This window comes from Chaetodon trifascialis, chromosome 1 (genome assembly GCF_039877785.1).
Source record: "Chaetodon trifascialis isolate fChaTrf1 chromosome 1, fChaTrf1.hap1, whole genome shotgun sequence".
In the NCBI taxonomy this organism is placed as follows: domain Eukaryota; kingdom Metazoa; phylum Chordata; class Actinopteri; order Chaetodontiformes; family Chaetodontidae; genus Chaetodon; species Chaetodon trifascialis.
Window position 1 is genome coordinate 15,720,203 of NC_092056.1, and position 20,858 is coordinate 15,741,060.

The following is a 20,858-nucleotide window of genomic DNA, read 5'->3' on the forward strand; positions in this document are numbered from 1 at the left end:
TGTAGGACTGACCTGAGAGCTGCTGTTATCTGGGTGGAGCAGCCAGGTGGCCTCACCTGGGACATTTACCACTGAAACACGGAGACTCACTATCTGGAATCAAGCAGTAATTTTAGCTCTTTGTCATGAATAAGCTGTTGATCGTTCACATGTCCTCAGAAATAGTGACTCAAGCAAAAAAAAATCCAGCGTAAGCTTGAAAATATACACGATGACAAATTGCATCCATAGACGGGAGTATCAGCGTGGATGTTATGTCAGTAAAAGTGCTTTTTAAAGATGTAGCATGAGAAGTTGTCATGAGAATAAAAAGTCAGGTTGCTTCGACAAAGAACAAAGATACACTACTGCCATCCAGTGTTGGACTATGAGTACTGCCTGCAGAGAGTTAAAATAAACACGTAGTCCATCTGCTACAAGTCGCAACAACACAAGGATAACTCATTACAGCTATACCATGCCTTTTCCATTTGTGGTCAGTTTTATGGCTTTTGAACTGTAAACATTGTGCCAAGGAAAAGGAAACACATAATGCTTGTGTTGTGACATTCTTTTGTCACTGAACCTCTGAGCGCTGCTTTACGGCTGTTACATTAAACCTGGTAGTCGGTTCAGCAGTGAAGAAGAAAGTGTTGGTGTAAAAACAAGAACTAAACTCTGTCTTATCATCAAAACAGCAGTGTATCATGACATAACAGTGCATGTGCATTTTATTGAGCTTTTCAGATTATTAGAAGCACATGTTCTCTTCTGAAATAGAAACTCAACTCCTTACTGATTACACCTATTAAATCCTATTAATTATGACAGGATGAGGATGAAGAAAAGTCTCTCGAGAAGGGTGTAAAACAGGGGCTTTTCCTCTAAACGACATCTGAAAGTGTGAATTAAGGCAGGGCAGCTGAGACTTTCACACTCAACAGTTTACCATGTGTAAAAACAAAAACACACACTGGATATGGCTGCCAGCGGCCACACACACACTCACCGCAGTCACAGACAGTTAATGGTTGAAAACTTTGAGATTGCCTGATGAAAGCTGGTATGTGGAGGAAATGGACAGCAAACTGTTACCCTTATGCATATTCATAGTAATGATTTTGTTTATGATAAACCACATATGAGGCATACATTTGATATGTGGAACTCTTCCTTATCCAGATGTGGAACATAACAAAGTCCACTTACTGCAGTGCTGCACTTTAGCAGTTTTGTGCTGCATTGATCACTGCCATATTCAGAGACCTGGAACTCTCTAGGCAAAAATACTGTATACATCCCTGCTGTGTAGTAATTGGTAATAATTACCGTTATGTAGTATGAGTTGTAACAGTGATGGAAGGAATAGTGTATGGAGCTACAAACAGGTATCTTTGTGTAACAGGATGTTGCAGTGAACAGGGATACTGATCGGCTTGAGATACTGTTTTGGGTGACTTCTCTGCTGCTGGAGGACCATTTACAATTTTTGTTGGAGAGGCAGCAGCAACATAAAAATGTTAGCATCAACAGTCTCAGTGAGATAAGATAGAGTTAAAAATATGAAGCAAAGATGCACCGTCTGCAAATCTGCAAAATTCTGTGAAACTGTGGTGAGCATCCACACCGGCATGTACCAAATCTCTGTAACACAGCTGGTACAGTTCAGCCTCCAGTGAGCAGAACACAGTCTGATTCTAATATACTGTAACGCCAGTGTCTGAGTATTTAACAGACAAGCAATCACAGAAAATACTCTAACCACAGTCACATGACACAAAAAATAGCCATGAGTGTTAAAAAACAAAGAAAGAGAACTTAATCTGAAGAATGTAGAAATGCAATAAATCATTCCCGTGACCATGTTTTATGACACCTCAAGACACCTCTGTCAGATTCACCCACAGTCGGTGAGTATTTTCCTATCTACATTACTGGTGAGACAGCTGCAGGGCTGAATGCTGCAGCCACATATCATGCTTCCTCAGACAGTCGACAGTCATGACATGAACTATGTGCGAGCTTCCTCTCACACACGTTTCATGGTGAGATAACTGGAGACCTCAGCACAGTCCTATCAGGAAGGTATTTACTTTCCCCGTCGTCGCGTCAAGAGAACACAAAACATCCACATGAGCTGAAGACACATGAGCTGTTTCTCATTCGCAGCTCACACCATTTGCATATAAAACATTTGTTCAGCTTTCACACTTGAGATAAACACAAATGAGCCACATTGACTTGCTGCAGCCTGCTGTGAGGTTTGTCTTCCATATATTGACCTTAACAAAACACATTTAAAAATGTCAGTCAATAATATATTTTAAAAAGTTTGGTGCATGTATTCAAGTACTGTACGAAAGTACGAGTCTTTTCATTTTATGCTAGCCTACTTTATACATCTACTCCACTACATTTCATAACTAAACTTTGATCTAACTGATTTACTTATTTAGTTACTTTTCAAATTAAGATTTAACACTTTAAAATATATGACAATCTTTAAAAAAAAAAAAAAAAAAGGCTGTAAAGATTTTTCTACTGCCTCTAAGAGAGCCTGACCCCTTCTTTGGGAATCAATGAACTAAACTAGCAAACTGTCTATAAAGGAGCTAAAACTTGCTCAACCTCAGCCAGCTACAACAGTAAAATGTTGCTTACAATCTAATAGTATCAGATATAATAACACAGTATATCAGTCACAAACAAATATTTCTACTTGATATTTTAGTTCATTCAGAAGAAAATGCTTGTGTACTTTTACTTAACTTCTTGAATTTGTACATTGCCGTCTTACTGCAAGCGCGGTGAGAGGAGGGAGAGCTGGTTCTCATTGGGATGAGGAGATAGGCTGTAACCGTATCTGCAGAAAGCTGCTGCGTGCGGCATTATTTCATCTCTTCATGTACCCTGAAAAATATGACAAAAACATCAGAGAATGGAAAAAGCATGACCTCAGACTTTGTAACCTGGCAGATATAATCCAATCATTCTGCTGAAGGCCTAACTTGAGTTTAACGCCAGTCTATACATCATGCTGTATATCTAATTTAAGGCCGAGCTGACTGGTCTTTGAAGAGGCAGTTTTGAAATCACATTCCAGTTTCCCCTCCCAAACAGCAAATTATTTCTACTCCCGCGAGACGTGTGATTTCGGACTCAGAGTTGGAGCAAATCACTTGCAGACTACTTCATGAGGAGCTTATTAATCTGAGACCAGGGGTCTGGGATTCAAGTTGAAGTATAAACAACCTCATCATCAATGGACAACACAAAAAAGCTTTGACTGTAGAGTGTGTGCTTGGTTCCACCTCAACAACATCAACATACGTTCAGAGTTAGGTTTGACGCCAGATACCACAGAGAAAAGCTACAGCAAAAATGTGCCCCATAATTGGTAACAGTCTCTGAATTTCTCTAAGCAAGGTAGGCTGTAATTAATCCCAGCACAATGAGGATCCTCTGTGGAGCGTGCTCATGTATTTGTTATTGGACGTCACCTCAGGGCCACTCTGGAGCCCATCAGATACAGTGTCTAAATACACAGCAATCAGATGGCTTTAAAAAAAAAAAAAAAAAAAAAAACATCCCCCACCAATGCCTCAGCAAAAATTACCAAAGGTTATCAAGGAGCATCTACCACCAGACTCTGACCGACATGAACCCACCCTCATTTCCCCCAAAACGTACCTCTGTGCCTTCTTTCTTCCTCATTAAAATCCCGGAATCGGGCTGTTTGACTTAAGATGGCCTGCGGCCTGAAGACAGATGATGGGAAAGGCAGTTTGGAAAGATGCTGAACGTAGCTGGCACTTCTTATCTACCACACCATTAACAAAGTTGAGAAATGGTATTTGCCATGTTGCATTAGCCTGCTGCCGTCCCATCATCGCCTGCCATTCCCAGCAACAACATGATCCAAATGCAGTCCAGATGTCTCAGCCATCAAGCTTCAATATTTCACTAACCCTGCATTAATCTTATCAAGTGTCACAGACCCCTGCTTGATAACATCTCAGAGGATTTTAGAAAATCAGTGCCTGCAGCTGACCACGGCTTCACTAATAAAAGAGTTTGCTTCTATTTGATATTCAGAAAAGAGTGAAACTTAATTCATCCGCATCGAGGAAACAGAACATAACCTCCTGCTGTACTTAAAGCGCAATTTTGCGGTGCATTAAAAGCTTTACGTTTATTTTAGACTTGACACTCTGACTCTCTTTCAGCAGGGAACAGTGGAAGTCTTACTCACCTTAGACTTTACATTTAAGAGTTGTGTTGAGCTCATTAAATATGACACAGTATAATACTCTTCATTTGCAATGGACTTTTTTCACATTTAATAAAGATGTGCAATTCAGAGATTGTGCTCTTGTTACACACAATAGATTGTCTTAAGGGTTCAGTTCAGCCCTCATACTCACCTCTCCTCCTGATGCTCTCATCAGTGAGCCGTTTCATACTAGAGAGGAGAACCTAAAGAATGTCTTATAGATCCATTTTCATCCATTATGGAAAAGATGGACTGTCAACTTGACACAAACACAACCATTTTGGAAATCAAATGTATTTATTCAATTCTGTGACAGTAACCTCTGGCACAACTATCCGCAGGCTCATGTTTATTTTCTGCATAAAACTGCAATAGTGGAAAAACAATCTGCTCCACCTTCTGATGAGCTTTAAGTGCATGTGATTATTAAAATGCTCAAATACAAATTTCAAAGCACAATACTCTCAGGCTCAAAAAGCCATAACATCACCAGTTTCTGTACAGTGACAAGAAACACTTCCTTGTGATACATGCTTAAAATGTAGCATTTAAAACTCCTCGTCAACAGCAGGTCTTATTATTCCAGCAGGACACTAAAACAACTGCACTCAATACGAACTGAATGACAACTAAGTAAGCTGGTTTCTCAACCTGCCATTCAGTTTCCTGAGCTGGGTCTGGGATACCAACTATGCCTTCACACCATGCAAAGACCCTTTGCCTCTCTTAAGAATTCATGTCCTTGGAGGGAAAATCCTGTTTGATGGGTCCTGATTGCAAGGTCCAAAGCCTGGTTCCCTCAGGGCCAAGGTCACACTGGTTTCCCCAGCTCTGGCCTTCCAGGATCAATCTTCCTCTGAGGAGAGTTGGGCTCCTTCATCGTGAACCTCTCTGTAGGCAGCCATGGGGCCACTGTCAGGAGTGTAGCTCCCCATAGAAATCTTCAATCCCTCAGACAGTTTCTGGGCTGCCAGCTTGGCCTGCAGCTCCTGAAATTAAACACAACACAGAGAAAAAGTTGACATGAATAGGCTGGTAAACAGAAAACAAGCACATTATCATAAAGCAGTAAAGCCATAGCTGTTAAACCCTCAACAAAAGTAGGACTGACAATAAGCTAAACAGTTGACAACAGCACACTGTTTGACGTCTGGCTCTTAAGTCATTACTTTGGATGTGAAGTGATACTTGATGCCTGCACTGCCTGAATGCTGCCCCCTAGAGCTGATGGAGGGATCCGACATGGACTTAATGCCACATTTGATAAGATGAGATAAAGACCTGTAAATAATACTTATCACTGGTAAAATACATAAAAATACTTCTTCTTTTTCACAGAACATATCACCTTATGTTTTTTTAAAGGTATTTTGTTTACTGTATAAAATTAAAGTTGCGTTCAGAACCACTGCAGCACTCTGTGTAACAATGCAGCGCTCTCATTCATTCCAGGAATGTCATAAGGAATACATAAGGGCTCTAGCAAAAAAAACACAGGGTCGTCAAGCTAAATAGGGGACCCTGCCCAAATTTAGTTTGACCACAATGCAGCTTCATCCAGTAAGGCGCAATCATGACCAGCCAAATATATGCAAGAGCACATTTCTAGTTATTACTTTGATATCTGAACACTGCATTTCTCCTATTTAAATCGCAACTATACATAAAATGATGCTGATAAAGATACTGCGAGTAACAGAGCAGTAACATCTTCTCTCATTATTTAAACACTGTGCAGAGTTTAGCCATCAGATGAGCTCTCAAAATGATATATCTGTTACCCAAACTGGATTTCCTGGACCTTAATGTCATGTCTCGACAGTACCTGAAGCAGCACACCAGCACCAGTGCTGCCTCTTACGTTTTTTAACACCAGGCTGTATTTGGTCTGAAAACCAGCCAAATCTTTGTAATTCCCCAATACCTGATTGTCACCGAGGCATTCAGCGATTAATTTATTCAAAGACAAAATTTGCTCTAGCATGTGGAAATTTCTGACCCTGTCAATCTGTCCACAGTTTAAAATATGTACTGTATGTAAAGGACAAGTGTGTGGAGGACTCAGCTGCACTTACGAGCTGCTTCTTGGTTTGTTCCTTCAGGAGGGCGGCTGACTCTTCCAGAGACAGAAGCTGGGCTGGACTGTGATGAAGAGGAGGGAGTTTGGCTGCAGTGATGTCATCCAGGTGTTTTCTGTCCCGCTCCCTCCTGGCCTCTGCAGAAAGCGGTGAGGAGCCTTCAGAAGACTGGCTGGGTGAGGAGGATCCTGAGGGAGAGATGTCACTTTTGTGGGGCAGTCTGGAAACACAGTTGAGAAAGTGTTATTCACAAATGACTGATAAGCTCTATGAAAGAAAGCAAAATGACAATTATTTATGCTTACAGAGGTAATCATCACATCATGAAACAAAATCCACTCACTGATTTGGTTTGAATTGTTGCCTCCTGGGAGCTGAAGTCTTCTCTGTTTTTTCCAGGACAGTTATATAGTGAGGCTTTTTTGGTATCTGCTGTCTGAGAAAGTAATTGTCTCTTGCTGTGCTGTTTAATGGGTCTTTGGACTCACTACTGAAACCAGTGCTAGCTTCAGACAGTCTGACCCTTTCCAAGGCCTCCACAAGGTCACCCTCTTTTGTCTGATCAGATTTCAGAGAGGCCCCAGCAGCAGCCGTCTCCATGGTTTCACCAGCAGCCGCTGTGGAGATGAACTGGTCTTGTTGGTCATCCAAAGTGTTGTTTTCCTGCACTTTGGCTGAGGCAGGTGAGGTTTCCCCCTCCTGCATCACATCACCTGCAGAAGCCTCATGTTGCCTGTTCAGGTGTGAGGCTGTTTGTGTGTTGAGAGTAGTGCGTTGTTGCATAGTGAAAGCCTGCTGGTACTTGGACTGTAACTCTGTCCTGGCAGCAGATACCAAGCTCTGTCTCCTCTCCTCTTCATCATGGTGTTCAATGGCAAGACGCACGTTCTCCACAAATTCTTTGATTTTTTTCCCTTTGTCAGGAAGAGTCTGTACTAACCGACTGCAAACAACACAAACACAATTCATGCTATATTTTAAGTATCATTCCAGACATATATAGGAGACAATAAACAGATAACCAACATTATATGCAGACAGATTGGGATAAACACCATTGTTCCACTAGTTATTCTCTAATCTGGTGTTTTGATTGTGGTGGTGGAGTCACTTACATGCCTTCCATAGGTGTGTATTTGTTATGTTTCTCCACTCAGCTTTCTCTCTTTCGTGCCCATCTGTATTTTGGCTTAAATTATTTCACATGTTGCATCCAACATTTAAATTGTTGTATAATCACACTAATACTGTATATTTTATTAATCTGATCCAGACTGCTGTATAACCATATAAGGTGTGCATTAATAAAATGTGCATTGCATATTAGTCACATCTGAATCAGTTTCTGCATTTAAGTTGAGCCATGCTGTAATCATTTTTCATCAGCATGGTAGTGCAGACTCTGAATCATGAACATAGTAAAGCTTTGCACTTTGTTCTGTCTAAAACAAGTTTGCCATCCCTTGGTCCAAAAAACTGACACAAACTTACAGCCACCTTATTCCAGCAATAAAGGCTGGAACTAAATGCTGGAACTTACAATTCATAGAGGATTTACATATGTCGTGGACTGCATATTTAAAACACTACAGTGAGTTGATAGTACTGAATATTGAGATGATTTGTTGTTTGTAGGAACACACTGACGGGCAACAGAGTGGCTTAGCTCAGTCATGGTAAAGTAGCTCGCCTTACAAATAATCTTATTTGTGTCTCCTCTGTCACACTGCATAATCAAAGTACATCAGAGCTACTTTGATACTTTGGTGGTTGTATGGCAGGAAGTGCCACACTGAGTCACGTATAAGCCAGTTTATGCCTCGCATGTACGTTATCTTACATACATACACGGGAGGCTGAAATTGGGGTTAACAGACTGAACTTACCTGTTAGAAAGTATCTTCTGCTGTCGTAGGAGCAGCTCTTGGAGTTCCTCTTTGCTGTGGTTTCTCAGGTCTCCCACCTGTCCCTGGCGCCCTGTCCACGACGAGGACATCACTGTTAGCTAGTGACAGCTAGCTACAGCCATTCACAAACAGCACGAGACAACGTCTCAGTTTAACAGGGCAACTTAACGCTACACACGAACTTTAAAATACGTCAACCTGACTAAAATGTCATCTGTTAACTGATTCTTTGATGGTCAGAGAGCTTTAGAAACTTCTACAGGCGGCAGGTTCACTTCTTCAACACCAAATAACATTTCAAAGTGGGGTTTTCCTTCTTCTTCGGCTTCTTCTTCTTCTTCTTCAGCGGGAATCAATCACATGAAGTGCAGCTCTGGCGCCCCCAGTGAACAGGATAATGTAACGCACCTTTTCTTCAGCCAATGAAGGTGATTTGCTGCCCTCTGCAGGTCAAATGTAGTCATCAGCACCAAGTCAACGAGTCTGACAATTTCCAACTTGTGACAGTTCCAGTGCAGTTAGTCTAAACCGACTTCACAGTCTCAGATTTTCCATAGCTGCATTTCCCATCCGGATGTTTCCCAACCACAGTGCCAACCTATTTCTCTCTCAGTTCAATGAACAATGACCCAGCTTCAACCAAGGGGTTACAGCTGTGTCCTTTCTATTCCTTTTCAGAGTTCAAAGGCAGTTTAACTTTTGGCTGCAGCTGTACAGCTAGAATAAAATCTCAGTAGACATCATCCAAAAATATGTTTTCTTTTGATTTATTATTTTGCAACTTTCTGCATTCTCGCTGTTTTCTCCACATGTACCCTCAACCTATCTTCTAATCAAAATCCCATAAACTAATAGAAACAGGTGTATCATAAGTACTTTAAGGTACAGGATTGGATAAACTTCATTTATTAATATCGCTGACTTAACACTTTAGGCGTTGTCCTTCAAATACTGATTCTAATTCTTCCAAATGTCTAATTTCACCTCTTTATTTTGCTGTACTACACACAGCTTTGGAGATGTTGGAAAGCTTTTCTGTGATTCTACAAATTTCCTTGCAATATCATCAACAGTTGCTCTAACACCACATCTTGCCTCACTCTGAATGAGTCTATCTTCACTGCACAAAGTATTAAAATTACAATAACAAACACTGTATGGTTTAGTGGAAAAGCTTAGTTATTACCAAGCAACTACAAATTTGCATTATGAAGCCTGTGAACACAATTTAGTGTAAATGCAAGGCAACACCAGCCCTGCAAAAACATTATCTGCACACTAAATACAAACCATTTCTAAAAGTCTTTTTTGTGTTTTTTTATCAGCTATGCTAAATTGTGATCCACATCACTGAACAATGAAACAGTCTTACATATGCATCAGGCTTTAGAGAATGTGTGTGGCTGGACAGTTTGTAAGTGTAGGCCTACATTGACACAGTCACACATCAGGTTACTTGAACAGTAAATTCTTTATTATCCAAACAAATGCTGGCCTCCTATCATTAGTCGCAGTATGATATGTATCGATACCGAAAAGGCACATCATAAAACCTTTTCAAAGACATTTGTGGCAGTGCAGACAACAGCTGGATAATACTTGTGCCTGTGGCTCAGGAATGGCAGTCACTTCAATTAGCTCATTATATTTGAAGCGATTCAACAGTTCATCATTAGCACAGAAATGTACTTTATATCACATTATATTTTATTACCCTGTTAGAACTTAAAGAGATTCATTCCCACCACCAGTATGAAATAGTAGGCTTTTTGCAAAGGCATAAAGCATGTTAATAAATATTTTGTACATAATGTAATAATAGGAAAATAATATTCATTTAATTTGTACAGAGCCAATATAAAACAATAAGAAAATACTCTCAATAACCTTATCAACGTTCGTCTGGGACTGGATGCTCATAGCTCCATGAGTAGCATACGTAAGAAGGCTACATTCACTGTAAACAAAACAAACATAATCCTTCAGTAGGCTACATTATTTACAAAATATCTTTACAGAGCATCAGATTATTTACACCCAACAGCAAGCAACATTATCATCATGAAGAGTGCTACGTGCAAAACCTGCATAAGACGTTCTATGTCATTAAGCAGAATCATATCCTGCACCATAAAGCTAATATGCACATATCAAGTTTTGACGGTTTAAAAAAATGAGATCACAAACGGCCATTTTAAAAAAAGATAACCAGCAGTGAAAATAAGACCAAAGATGATTGAGTTTTAAAGGAATAGTTCAACATTTTAGAAATTACTGTTATTTGTTTTCTTTCTGGCTGCATGGTGGCGCAGCAGGTAGTGCGCGTGCCTCACAGCAAGAAGGTCGCAGGTCCAGGGTGTACCCCGCCTCTCGCCCGTTGACAGCCGAGATAGGCTCTGGCCCCCCCGTGACTCCGATAGGGATAAGCGGCATAGAAAATGGATGGATGGATGGATGTTTTCTTTCTGAGTTACAGGAGAGGATAAATGCCACTCTCATCATTGTATGCTGAATATGTAACTGCAGTCAGCATAGCTGTAACCGCAGCAATGTGCAACTGTGCAGTTTAACGCACAGTCATGATGTACAGATTGGCTTTATGCTAAGTTAACAGCAGCTACATGTAGCTTGGCATAGTATAAAGACTGGAGGCGGTGTTCAGTTCTGTCCAAAGGTATCAAAATCCACCAGCAGCACCTCTGAAGCTCAATAATTAGGCCTTACATGTTAAATTAGGTTTTAACAAAAACTAGAGGCCTAAAAACTGTTTGATGGGGCTCACTTGAGAGGATGACAGGAGTAGAGTTGATAATCAGTGGTGAAAATAAGACCAACTGAGTTTAAAAGGAATGGTTCAATATTTCGTGATGTCCTGCATGTTTTTTTCACTTTCTAGCAGAAATTTCAATTAAATTTCAATGAGAATATGACTGTCTGCTAAATATGAAGCTACTGCCAGTAGCCAGTTAGCTTAACTGAAAATAAATACTGGAAAGGGGAAAACAGCTTGAAATAAATAGCCATTGCTCACTCAAACACAACAAATTGTCATTTTTGCACTGTGTTTTACAGATGGAACAAATGAGATATACTGGGTTAATTAGTGAGCTTTAAAGCTGCTGGTAGGTAGATTTTGTCTCCTGTGGGCAAAGCCTGTAGGCTAGCTGTTTCTCCCTGTTTCCTGTCTTAATGCTAAGCTAAGATAATCGTAGCTTCATGTTTACCCTCAAAAATGACTCTTATTGCACATCTCATCAAACTCTCAACGAGAACATGTCTTTTTCAAACTACGACCTCAAGATCAGTCTATGTTTATCTTTGCTGTGAATTCCATAAGTTTCATGAAGGGTGAATAAACTTGAGGGGCTCTTGATCTTGGCTGAGAAAAGGACAGGGATGAAGTGGGCTCCTCTGGACTTGACGACACTGTGTCCATGTTTGTTTCCGCGTCCACCTCATCTTTCCCGTGCTGGACTGGACTCACGGGACGCTCTGATTCTGCGGGACGGGTGCTCTGTGCTGAGGCGTTTGACCGCAGGATGCGGCTGTACTCAAGAGGAGTGTACATCAGTAAACTGGACTCCAGCCTGCTGGGTGGAGGGATATTAGACTTAAATGTCCTTGGCTGGATGGGTGTTGTCAGGAAGTGAAATGGATTTTGAGTGGGAGATGAAGGGGACTGAGACTGCACGGATGGTGAGGTTTCTGTGGGGGATGAAGGCTGTGTGGGGGATGGAGGCTGTGTGGGGGATGGAGGTTGAGTAGGTGATGGAGGTTTCACTGGTGATAGAGGTTGAAGAGGTGGTGGGTGTTGAATGGGATGGAAATGAGCTGGTTCACACTGAACAGGAGGTTCAACATCACGCCTTTGTGCTTCATGTCTGCAGAAGCACATTCAGACATCAGAGTGAGAAACCATCTCCAAATGAAGCTCCACATATGACCCGATGCTACCAAACATGCTGCACCTTTGCTTCTTACCTGAGGGGCAGATCGCAGCCTACTCCGATCTCCCTAGTTTCCATAACCTCTTTTGGCCTATTCTGTGTGGACACAAAATACTTCAGCTTGTCTTCTAATTCATTATTCTAGGAAAAGGAAAAGAGGAAACAAGGCTGTCAGACCAGACACATGCAAAAGACTGAAGTCATTTGAAAGTGATTTGATAGGTGCAGTGACACAAGGAAATCAGGCAGACATTGCTGAAAGCTCAGGATATCCAGCACTCAGCAGCCCAGGAAATCATTCTTAGACAGCAGTAGATGAAAACACCACACCCTAAGTAAATCAGCTAGTAAACATAGTGATGTAGTTGTCTTACCTCACACTCCACTATTGCAATTCTGTCCAGAAGCTCAGAGATGAACATATCCTTCTGAGCGACTTGAGCTCGCAGTGATTGAACCTTCAGAAATTCAAGAAGACAGCATTTAAATAAAAATAATTATTACCCGGGTCAGTCAGATCTTTTCTCTTGTCAGTAATTCAATCTAATATGGTACCTTTAATAAGTCTGTTTCCTGGAAATAACTCTAATTTGTAAAGTGTAATGCGGCACGCTGTGTGTTTTAGTGCTAATTATAGGCAAAACAGGAATACAAAGTTAAAAAAAGGTCACTTTAAATCAAACCTGATATTTATTCATTAATCATTTATTATTGGAAACTTGCCTGCAGACAAATTTCACATTGTCACACTGCTGTGCACTCATTATAAGACTTTCTAAGATACACTTGCAATTCATCAGAATTTGTTGATTAGAAGTTTACTACTTGAAGACTGTCCCCTGCCGCAAATTACATAGTTATTTTCAGAATTTCTTGGAAATCACTGATAAATTACAGACCCATAAGTATGCAATGTCCGTGCAACACTCAGAATCATCCTGTCAATAAAAGGTTGGCCACCTCTTATTGACTCTGGGCCAGAGCAAGTTTTATGTGTGCCACTCATCCACACTCTGGATGCTAAACGAACACAAGTAGAACAGAAGACCTGAATGCACAGTGGAAGAGTATCGTACACGGATAGATAAACACTCCTCACCTCCTCGATCATTCCTTTGACCTTCCTCTGCTGGCAGAACACCATGTCGTTCAAGTGTTTGATCCTCTCACGGAGATCCACAGCTTCAGACTGCAGCTCTTTGGACCTGAACAGGAACCAGTGAAACCCACATTGCACTGGTGAAAAGGAGATCGTCTTGCATTTTCCAGAGACGTGCAGCCGTGTCAGATGCTTCTCAGATTGAGGATAACAAACTTCAGAGAGACAAAGGACTGCAAGCACACTGATTGATTTGCAGCCAGGGAGTAACTAGTTTCTGTCCTGCAGGTGAGCCAGGACGACCTAAACTCCACCTGCTGATAAAGTCTGCGTGATACAATTAAAAACACACAGGAAAAGCTGTTAAGTGGACGTTGAGTTGGGACTGTTCTGTCACTGGTGTTTCTATTTATGTGGACATCTTTTCGTACCTTTTGGCTACAGTTGCATCCGTTGTGTCAGTCAGCTCCAGCAGCCGGAGGTGCTGTTCACTATCCTGCAGCTTTTTCTGGAGATGACTCTTTTCCTGTAAAACACATTTTCATCGGAAAGTTTATTTCATGCAAAAAGCATTGATGTGATTTTTATTAAATCTTTGTTGTGATAAAATTTGCCTCACCTTTCCCATACAGTCCAGAAGGCGCTCCACCTCAATGATCCTCTGGTCCCTCTCAGCAATCTTGGCTTCTGCAGTCCTGATGTTTCTCTCTGCTTCCTCCAGTCGCCTGATGTACTCATCGAGTTGGGCCTGCGCAGATAGAAATACACTTCTGTTTGGATGTTGGACTGGTTTTAAAATGAGTGTATGAATGTGCTTTAGAGAACAATCCATCATAATCTCTGTAAAAATGTGCCAAAACATTTGGGCTATGTTGAGTAACCACACATCTACAGTATCTTGTTGTTATGACACATACAGCAAGTTTTGATTTCCACTGGCATTGAAACAGCATGTGATGTGCGATGGTGAAAGTTAACGAATAAGGAGTAAAAACCTGTAGTTTTTCAATCTCCTCCCTGTGCTTCTGTTGTTCCTCCTGCAGCTTTTCCTCGTACTCCTGCTGCAGCTTTGCTGACAGGTCCTGCAGAGCCTGAACGTTGGCCTCCTGTGAAGACTGCACCTGAACATTTGACGGCACAGCAGAAATTTAGACTGCAAGGCTGATTATTCCTTATTGACACCAGAACAGATGCAGAGGATGTGTTACTGTACTGTGGTAAGTTGATCCGTTATTAAATCTGTTAGATTCAATCTGCTTTGCCAAAATAAAGAGCAACCTTTAATTTTTTAGACAGACTGGAACCGTAGCTATCATATCTACCTCTACTTATAACCCACTGCAGATAATGCATGAACTGCAAAGGTAGAAAACTGATACGGTTTTAGGTAGAGAATACAAATTTCTACATGTGAAGCATTCCCATAGTCCTTTGTTTGTAGCTGTCACGCTGTCCCACACGTCTCCACTGCTGTTGACTCATCAGACCATTTTGCAACAGGCCATTTGAGCACCCGCTTGTCACACCAGTTGGGTGACTAGTATCTCAATTAATGTGCCAGAGCACGAGTGTGATGTTTTGACATTTCTGGCTGCATTAGGGTGTGTGACTGAATGAAAATACATATGTGTGCAGGATTACCTGCAGTCTCAAAGTCTGGTTTTCAGCCTGCACGGTGGCCAGCTCCCTCTCCCTGTCTCTGAGTTTTTCTTGTGCTTTCTCACAGGTGCTGCGCAACCTCTTCACCTCCTCCTTCTTGTCCACTCTGCTCTGGCAGTTCTCCAGGAGGGATTTCTGCAAAGGAAACTTCTTTTACTTATCAAGTCTGCCTTTTCTGAGGTGGCATGCAGCAGTCAGGGAGCAAGTTCACAGGTTCAGTGACACTGATTTGGTTACCTGCAGGTCGATGTTTGCAGATATAAGGGAGCTATTCATCTGATCAAAGCTCTCCATGGCTGCTGTCCGGACCCTCACCTCTGACTCCAGACTCCTGCGATGTGAATTGGCAGTCTGCAAACACACACGTACACTGCAGTTTCAGATGTATTCACAGCCTCACAGACTGGACTTTGACAAGCAGTCACATCTTATTACATAATTCATTACCCTGATTTCCTGTGAAAGCTTCTGAATTGATTGCTGCATTCCTCCAAACTGCCCGTACATCCGCTCTCTCACCTTCTCCAAAGAATCTCTCACCTGTATGCAGAACGTACAGATGTGACCCACACAATATCCCCCACAGCCTCGCACACAGCAGACGACGTGATGTTAGAGCAGAGAAGTGTTGACCTGAAGGCCCAGCTGCATTTTTGTTAGTTTCCACTCACCTCTCTGATGTACTTCATCTCATCCTCAAGGTGACTGAACGTCCATTCACGCGCCATCACCTCCTGCTGTCTGTCCGAGCTCGCCCTCTGCACAACGCCGTACACTTTGGGCCCATGATGCTGCAGCGAGGTCTCTGGCACCCCATTGGTCATGTCTCCGTGGTGCTGAGGGAGACAGGATCGCACCGGTCAGGTTTCTTTAGCCACCCTCTGCTGAGGCTGGCTTATATCATCATTGTATTTCTGTATTTGTGTGCTTGCATGTGTGCACACATGAACACTTGCGGGTGCATCACATGTGTTTGTTTGTGTGTGTGGATTCAAATGCCTCCATATGTTCATTAGATCAGGTATTTCCAGCACCACTGCTGCTGAGCACTGGAAACAGGAGGCTGGGAACGAACAGCTAAAAAAAGTGCAGAGTGTATTGAAGGTGTCACATTTCTGCAACCCAGTACATGAGCTGCTGCTGTTTCTGCCTATTGTACCTCGAGCACACGGGTGCCCAATGAAAAGAGATGCACACCAGCAACCATGCATATATATATGTGTGTGTGTGTGTGTGTGTGTGTGTGTGTGTGTGTGTGTGTGTGTGTGTGTGTGTGTGTGTGTGTGTTTTATCCATGGCTACATTATAAATGACAGCCTGAAGGTGCATGCACAGAAACCTGCTGAACAGGAAGATGTCAGTGACACACATGCTGAAGCAGTGGCAGTAAGTGCCACGTCACAGTGTCATGCCTATAGTTAATGTGGTGGATGTGGCTTTGTACCTGCTGAGGTGACTCCCTGCCAGCTGGCCTCTCTCTTTGGATCACCCCATTCTTCTTCGTCCATGCCCCACTGACACCCTTCTTGTTCTCAGCCTACAGGGAAAAAACAAACAAATAAATATTTTCCTTGCAAAGCTGAAAAAATTTTAAGATAAGTGGAATCTTAATAATAGATAGATAGATAGATAGATAGATAGATAGATAGATAGATAGATAGATAGATAGATAGATAGATAGATAGATAGATAGATAGATAGATAGATAGATAGATAGATAGATCCTGCCTCTGCTCAAACTCAGCATTCATTGAGGAAATATCACCCAGAGAAAGAGGCGTCAGTCTCAACATCTCACAGAGATAAGAGCGAGGAGGAGAGCTGGAACAAAGATGCCAGTGTTGTCTCGAGGACAGGGCCGAACTTCGCATTTCTCCACCACCTCGTCTACAGAGGACATGTCGCTGAGAAATGGTGAAGGCGGATATAAATTCCAGCAGATGGGAGGGAAGAACAGCCAACATCTTTATGTTTTAACAGCACTGAGAGCTCAGAAAAGTGCAGCTTTGAATTTTACAGTGTCATTGTTTGACCACACTGGTGGACAATGTTTACCTGCTTCTTGCTGCTGAAACTGTCTATTTGTTGGGAGAAGCACACTGGGTTTCTTTTGATTTGCTGCCTTGAGCAGCACGACCTCGTCACAGTCGTCACCGACTGCCTGGATTATGCTAAGACCTAAGAACAACTTAAAGACTCCACTTTGAAAGAGCAGTATGTCAGAGCTTTGTCAAGCATTTTACTTTGTTTGCTGCATACAAACTGACTGCTGTATCATATGACTGTGAAGGACTTGACTGACTGGATTAGCTCCTTATTTCCAACACCACCATGAAAGTTCTTTACATCACAACACAAAGATCCCCTCACGTTGCTCGCTGAGCTGAATCTTGGTCACTCTGAGGAGACTTTCAGCCATTGTGGAGATGAAATCCAATGATGTAGGTGTAGAGACGTATATAAGGAGCAAGTGTGCCTCAGTTCTTTGTGTGTGTCATGGGGCAGATGTATTATATCTCATCTAGGCCATAGTCACTGGTTGGATTGTGTCCATGATGTGTCAGGTTGCAGGATACACCCTTTCTAATTTTATGGCGAATGACAACTTTAAACAACGTTCCTGCTGAAACGTAACATCTCTGGATATCTGGGGCAGACCATGTTTAGCTCATTTCCTTCCTCTTCCTCATTGATTTTCATCACAGTTACAAAAATACAAGCTCAAAATGACCGAGCAACTTCAGTGGGAATATGTTCAAGTGAATTGGCTAAAAAAGGACATGAACTCTTCATGTCTAAAGAAATGTAATAAAAACAGTTGAATCAGTCCTGTTGAACACTGTGTCACTTTTGTAGGCTGTTCTGGTATTTGAACTAAATGTTGTTGCAACAACAGTTCACAGCAATTAAAGCAGCACCTGTGCAGAGCTCTGGGCTCAGCACTGAATACATAATAAGCATGAAGAGCACACAGAGAGGTGAGTTTTTAACCTCTAAAACCCTTCAGTTCACCCTGAAGTGCCTTTAAAGTGATGATTTTCTGTACACTGTACTACAGTTTCACACACAAATTATACATCAGCTTGTTTATCACTCCAGTGAATTGACATTAGCTTACACTGAGTGAAAATGAGTCTGTTTTCAGGCCTGCACCATTCCACTGAGCTGGACACCATTGTAGTCATGTGCATAACTTTATACATATTTTCAGGCTGACATATTTTGTGTCTTTTGGATTTTACAGCAATAGCTCAGAATTGTGGGAAATACACTTATTCGCTTCCTCATTGAGAGTAAGATGAGAAGATTGATACCACTCTCATGTTTGTGCAGAAAATATGAGCTCAGCAACGATAGGAAAGAGGGAGAAACAGCAAACCTGGCTCTGTCCAAAGGTAATAAAGTCACCCGCCAACACCTCTAAAGCCAATTAAACCCGTGCCATAAAACAATAAATCGGCAGTTTTACAAAATGTATTAAATAAACAAAATACAACTTGTCAAATACTGATCTTTCAAGGTGCAGGTAGATCTTGTAACCTTTGGACAGAGACAGTTTCTCTTACTTCCAGTCTGTGAGCTACGCTACACTAGCAAGCTGCTGGCTGTAGCTTCATTTTTAAGTGAATAACCAAATCCCCCAAAATGTTGTTATTCCTCTCAGGCCATTCTCACTATTCTGTTTTTATTTCTTATCCACCATTTTAGAGAGTGAGCTGCACAGTTGCACGGGTGCAAAGATTTCATCCTCAATGAACACACCCTAAAGCACACGTCGTCACTGAGCTCACGTGTGCTATTCTCCACTTTGTGTCAACTCTTGACCAGACTGTCATTGACTCCAATGGCTGTGGTCACACCCTCCTAATGGAAACCACATTCAGAGATTACGGCAGTGTTTTATCAGGGGAGTGTGTGGAGGTGTGGTTACTACATGAATAGCATGCTCCTCAGCCAAGGTTCATACAAAACAAGCCGTAGTGTTTCTCCGTGCACAGTTAAAAAGACCAAAAAGCTTCTAAGCGCCAACAATAAGTAAAGTCACACTCAGTTCTCACACTCGAACTCAAACATCAACCTCTGGACCACAAATCCTGAAGACAAACAAAGGCAGGGCACACACACACACACACACACACACACACACACACACAGCCTGCAGCATGTTCTCACAATAATATTCCCATGGCCACGATGTGCAGGAGCAGATATGAATACTGTGCAGAGTGTAATTCTGCTCCTCGGTAAGCAAATGCCATTTTTATGAGCTGCGTTTGTTTGGTTACTCGTGTTGGAGTCAATGCTGTGTCAAATAAGCTATCAGGTGTCTTTGTTGGATGTTGTCTGTTCAGCAAAAGTATTTTGAATATTTTCTATTGTAAGAAATAGATTTAGAATCAGAGCTGAGCTTTGAAGTAAATGTGAAACAGCTGTGTGTGCATTATCAGCTGCACACGCCCTCCTGTCAGCATTATGTAACTGCTCAAGATAATAAAAAAACAAAAAACTGATAAATCTCAGTTGCTCCACCAGCTCTCTTTCTAGGTATTTGTATTTTTTAATGAATTCATGTTTTAGGTGCTTATCATTTCTCCATATCTCTGTTCTTACGAGTTCCTCAGTGCGTGTGGTTGCACATTTAAGGCTGGAGGGAAACACATGCATGCAGCTGGTTTGTTGAGTCAAACAGGGAATTTAAGGTTTAATTAAACTTCACTCATTAAACCTTTCCTTATCTACATAGAGCTGTCACGAAAGACTTATAGGCAGGGTGTAGCATGGTTAATTGTGGGAATTTCAATGAGGGAGACGTAAGACTCACTGTGTCTGAGTTTGAGGCTTTTGGCTCGTTGTTCTCATCATCCCCGCCGTGCAGGGTTAACCTGAGACGTCTGATCCTCCTCTGTGAACAACACAAAGACAAAAGGCAAACAAAAAAAAAAGATGTTTAGTAGGAAAACGATCTTAACAGTCCAGTCCAGTCTCAACAGGGGTTTATTTATAGACTATGGCCACAGAGCTGCAAAGTTTATGTAAATGCAGTGCTATGGACACATCCGTTAAAATATTTACACCACAGTGAGTGCTTTGTCTGGTTTTATAACAAGCAAACATACTATAAAATTATAAATTTGTTGTTATTCCCAAGGGAAAAAACATGCCTGCAGTAATGAACCAGTATCATACTCAGTTTACTAGATTATAATAAGTTCTTTCTTCCGTAGACAACAATGGAACAACTTTAAAGGCCAGTTTAGTACAAAGGCCTGTTTTATCAGAGAGCTGTTCAAATAAACATGACAGCCCTGCCTGCTGCACACTCAGCTCCCATTACGTGCTCTTGTAAGTGAACACATCCTATAACAAACATGAACTTTCAGATGATCAGGGGGCAGAAAGTGTTAGCTGGGAGTGGGAAAAATTATCTCACTGACAAGAAACAGAGAAGAAACGAGTGGCCAGAGAGTTAAAAGCAACAAGGGGCAAACAGAAGTGGGAGGGGGGAAAAACACAGGAGTGTTTGCAAAACACAGAGCAGAATGAAGGGCGAAAAGAGGGGAGACAGAGGGAGAGTTTCTTGACTTCTCTGCAACTTCTTACCTCACTTAAAGACTCTGGAGAGTCCTCTGTTGTGGTGGTGGTGGAAACAGTTCGTCCTGAAGCGTGGCGATGCATGTCTCCTTTTCTGTCCACTCCTCGCTTCTCTTCCTCTGCCTCTCCAGACCTCCTCCCACCCTTCCTCTCACTCTCCTTCCTGAGTTCTGCTCAAACTGTCAGAGCGACCATCTGCCCCGGGCTCCAGCCAGGGGAGAGGAGGGGAAATTCCACACTGTCACGTCTGCTGCTGGGGCTGCTGGTGGTGGGAGTCCACAGGGGCCCCAGAGGTTCCCTCTCGGTCTGTGAAACGATCAGGTG

General features: G+C 42.0%; 2 protein-coding genes across 4 annotated transcripts; both read right to left on the bottom strand.

Annotated features, from left to right (window-relative positions):
• Positions 1-4,534: 4,534 nt before the first annotated feature.
• On the bottom strand, positions 4,535-8,573 carry polr2m (RNA polymerase II subunit M). The gene is made up of 4 exons (XM_070970224.1): positions 8,217-8,573; positions 6,674-7,273; positions 6,328-6,550; positions 4,535-5,241 (listed from the first exon to the last, which is right to left on the bottom strand). The coding sequence occupies exons 1-4, from the start codon at positions 8,324-8,326 to the stop codon at positions 5,098-5,100; spliced, it is 1,077 nt and encodes a 358-aa protein (XP_070826325.1). The 5' UTR covers positions 8,327-8,573; the 3' UTR covers positions 4,535-5,097.
• A 1,118-nt stretch (positions 8,574-9,691) lies between these two features.
• On the bottom strand, positions 9,692-20,708 carry myzap (myocardial zonula adherens protein). 3 transcript variants are annotated; one of them, XM_070970203.1, is made up of 14 exons: positions 20,544-20,683; positions 19,765-19,845; positions 16,387-16,479; positions 15,614-15,778; positions 15,390-15,482; positions 15,180-15,293; positions 14,925-15,077; positions 14,279-14,404; positions 13,903-14,031; positions 13,715-13,809; positions 13,284-13,389; positions 12,559-12,642; positions 12,219-12,325; positions 9,692-11,824 (listed from the first exon to the last, which is right to left on the bottom strand). In XM_070970203.1, the coding sequence occupies exons 1-14, from the start codon at positions 20,616-20,618 to the stop codon at positions 11,539-11,541; spliced, it is 1,707 nt and encodes a 568-aa protein (XP_070826304.1). In that variant the 5' UTR covers positions 20,619-20,683; the 3' UTR covers positions 9,692-11,538. The 3 variants fall into 3 exon arrangements, with proteins under 3 accessions (XP_070826304.1, XP_070826313.1, XP_070826295.1); XM_070970212.1 differs by having other exon boundaries at positions 9,698-12,118; positions 20,544-20,708; XM_070970194.1 differs by having other exon boundaries at positions 9,698-12,118; positions 16,387-16,473.
• Between the last annotated feature and the right edge of the window lie 150 nt (positions 20,709-20,858).

What these genes read in the sequence shown, in the direction of transcription:
- polr2m (XM_070970224.1), bottom strand. Translation starts at nt 8,326, where the DNA reads ATGTCCTCGTCGTGGACAGGGCGCCAGGGACAGGTGGGAGACCTGAGA. An exon ending in CAGAAGATACTTTCTAACAG is followed by an intron (nt 7,274 to 8,216) that starts GTAAGTTCAGTC and finishes TGTTGTTTGCAG; the next exon opens with TCGGTTAGTACAGACTCTTC. An exon ending in AACAAACCAAGAAGCAGCTC is followed by an intron (nt 5,242 to 6,327) that starts GTAAGTGCAGCT and finishes GTTTAATTTCAG; the next exon opens with GAGCTGCAGGCCAAGCTGGC.
- myzap (XM_070970212.1), bottom strand. Translation starts at nt 20,618, where the DNA reads ATGCATCGCCACGCTTCAGGACGAACTGTTTCCACCACCACCACAACA. An exon ending in CTCCAGAGTCTTTAAGTGAG is followed by an intron (nt 19,846 to 20,543) that starts GTAAGAAGTTGC and finishes TGTTGTTCACAG; the next exon opens with AGGAGGATCAGACGTCTCAG. An exon ending in AGATGAAGTACATCAGAGAG is followed by an intron (nt 15,483 to 15,613) that starts GTGAGTGGAAAC and finishes TTCTGCATACAG; the next exon opens with GTGAGAGATTCTTTGGAGAA.